Below are 2,315 nucleotides of genomic sequence, written 5' to 3' on the forward strand. Positions count from 1 at the left end.
CCCATTCTACCATCAGGGTGAAACCCAACATTTCCCCATTTGATGGGCTGACTGTTATGAAATGAGGCTGGGGGGGAGGCATGTGTCAACCAGCTGCTTCTCTGTGTAGTTAGGCTGAAGGCTTCTGAGTTCTGTGGTCCCTCTTAATTATTGTATTAGGGCCACAGGGCACTCCTTTTCTTGGAGAAGGGAGTACAACAGAACTTAGCAAGGTCACCCCGTCCTTGGTGCAGAAGGGAGGAGAGATAGCGGGCCAGACTTTGTAAGAAGCCCAAGGGGCATCGGTGACAGACACTCTGATCCCCTTTCTGAAGTATTCAAAGTTAGAGAGTTGGTTTTGGAGCACTCGGTGGGCCATGCCTAAGATCTGTTGGCAGGGAAGAGCAGCGTAGGTTATTCTCTCTCAAGCTTCCCAGGTGATTCCGATGCACGCTAAAGTTTGAGAACCACTGTACCAGAAAATACTTCCTACTGCATCCCAGTCAATAAAGATAATAGGTTCTGCATCTGGGAACACTCGCAGCGCACTGCACCCGGCCCAGCTTCTCTCAAAATGTCTACCGTTCATGAACTTCTCTGCAAGCTCAGCTTGGAGGGTGATCCCTCCACACCTCCAAGTGCATATGGGTCAGTCAAAGCGTACACCAACTTTGATGCTGAGCGGGACACTCTGAACATTGAAACGGCCATCAAGACTAAAAGTGTGGATGAGGTCACCATCGTTAACACTTTGACCAACCGCAGCAATGAACAGAGACAGAATATTGCCCTCGCCTACCAGAGAAGGACCAAAAAGGAACTTGCATAAGTACTGAAGGCAGCCTCGTCCAGCCACCCGGAGACAGTGATTTTGGGCCTATTGAAAACACCTGCTCAGTATGACGCTTCCGATGTGAAAGCCTCCATGAAGGGGTTGGGGACCGATGAGGACTCCCTCATTGAGATCATCTGCTCAAGGACCAACCAGGAGCTACAGGAAATCAACAGAGTCTACAAGGAAACGCACAAGACCGATCTGGAGAAGTATATCATTTCCGACACATCTGGTGACTTCCGCAAGCTGATGATTGCCCTCGCAAAGGGTCAAAGAGCAGAGGATGGCTATGTCTTTGATTATGAACTGATTGACCAAGATGCCTGGGATCTCTATGATGCTGGCATGAAGAGGAGAGGAACTAATGTTCCCAAGTGGATCAGCGTCATGACCGAGTGGAGCGTGTGCCACCTCCAGAAAGTGTTTGAAAGGTACAAGAGCTACAGCCCTTATGACATGCTGGAGAGCATCAAGAAGGAGGTCAGAAGAGACCCAGAAAATGCCTTCCTGAACCGAGTCCAGTGCATTCAGACCAAGCCCCTGTATTTTGCTGACAGACTGTACAACTCCATGAAGGGCAAGGGCACTCACGATAAGGTCCTGATTAGAATCATGATCTCCCACAGTGAAGTGGACATGTTGAAAATTAGATCTGAATTCAAGAAAAAGTATGACAAGTCCCTGTACTATTACATTCAGCAAGACACCAAAGGCGACTACCAGAAAGCGCTGCTGTACCTGTGTGGTAGGGATGACTGAAGCCCGCGATGGCCCAAGGGTCCAGGATGGCTGCTCCGCGCTCCCAGCTAACAGTTCTACACAATCAGCTTGTGGCTAACAGTCCCCTTGTGCCCATCCCTGGGAGGATGACGTTAGCACTGCCCACCCCACCCGCTCCATCCTTAGTTTAGTTGCCTAAGCATTACCTGGCTTTCCGATCTAGTCTCTCTTTATAGTCAAAGAAATGAACATTCCAAGGAGTTGGAAGTGAAATCTATGATGTGAAACACTTTGCCTTCTGAGTACTGTGTCGTAAACAGATGAATAAACTGAATTTTTACTTTAGGAAAAAAAAATAAAGGTAATAAAAAAGAGTTCACCTTCATCGGGCAGGGGACAGTGGTACCCCTTAATTGCATTACCTCAGGGATTTGCCATTTTCCTTCTCTCTGTTGTATTGTAGGGGCCCTGCTCACCTTAACAACCCACAGAACTTCATGAGTGTCTATTATACAGATGACATTATGCCAACCGGCTCTGGTGAAGTAGCAAGGACCACACACGGCCCATGCTTGCCAGAGGGTGAGAGAAAACCCCTATGGAAGTCCAGGAGCCTGCCATCTTGGAGAACTTTCTAGGGTTCCAGCAGTCGGAGGCATGTTGGGACATTCCCTCTTAGGTGAGAAACCTTGCTTTTCCTTGCATCCATGGAAGATGGGCCTCTTTGGGCTTTTGAGGCAATGTGGAGCACATCTGTGTGTGCCACTCTGCTGCATTTACC

At 48.7% G+C, this 2,315-nt stretch overlaps 1 protein-coding gene across 1 annotated transcript; it reads left to right on the forward strand.

Annotated features, from left to right (window-relative positions):
- The first annotated feature begins 464 nt into the window (after positions 1-464).
- Positions 465-2,080, forward strand: LOC307182514 (annexin A2-like). The gene has a single exon (XM_079913848.1). The coding sequence runs from the start codon at positions 905-907 to the stop codon at positions 1,571-1,573; it is 669 nt and encodes a 222-aa protein (XP_079769974.1). The 5' UTR covers positions 465-904; the 3' UTR covers positions 1,574-2,080.
- Positions 2,081-2,315: the final 235 nt, after the last annotated feature.

The sequence above is a fragment of the Stenella coeruleoalba genome, assembly GCF_951394435.1.
Source record: "Stenella coeruleoalba genome assembly, chromosome: 2".
NCBI classification, from domain to species: domain Eukaryota; kingdom Metazoa; phylum Chordata; class Mammalia; order Artiodactyla; family Delphinidae; genus Stenella; species Stenella coeruleoalba.

Excerpts from the sequence above, each read along its gene's own strand:
- LOC307182514 (XM_079913848.1), top strand. The coding sequence starts at position 905 with ATGAAGGGGTTGGGGACCGATGAGGACTCCCTCATTGAGATCATCTGC.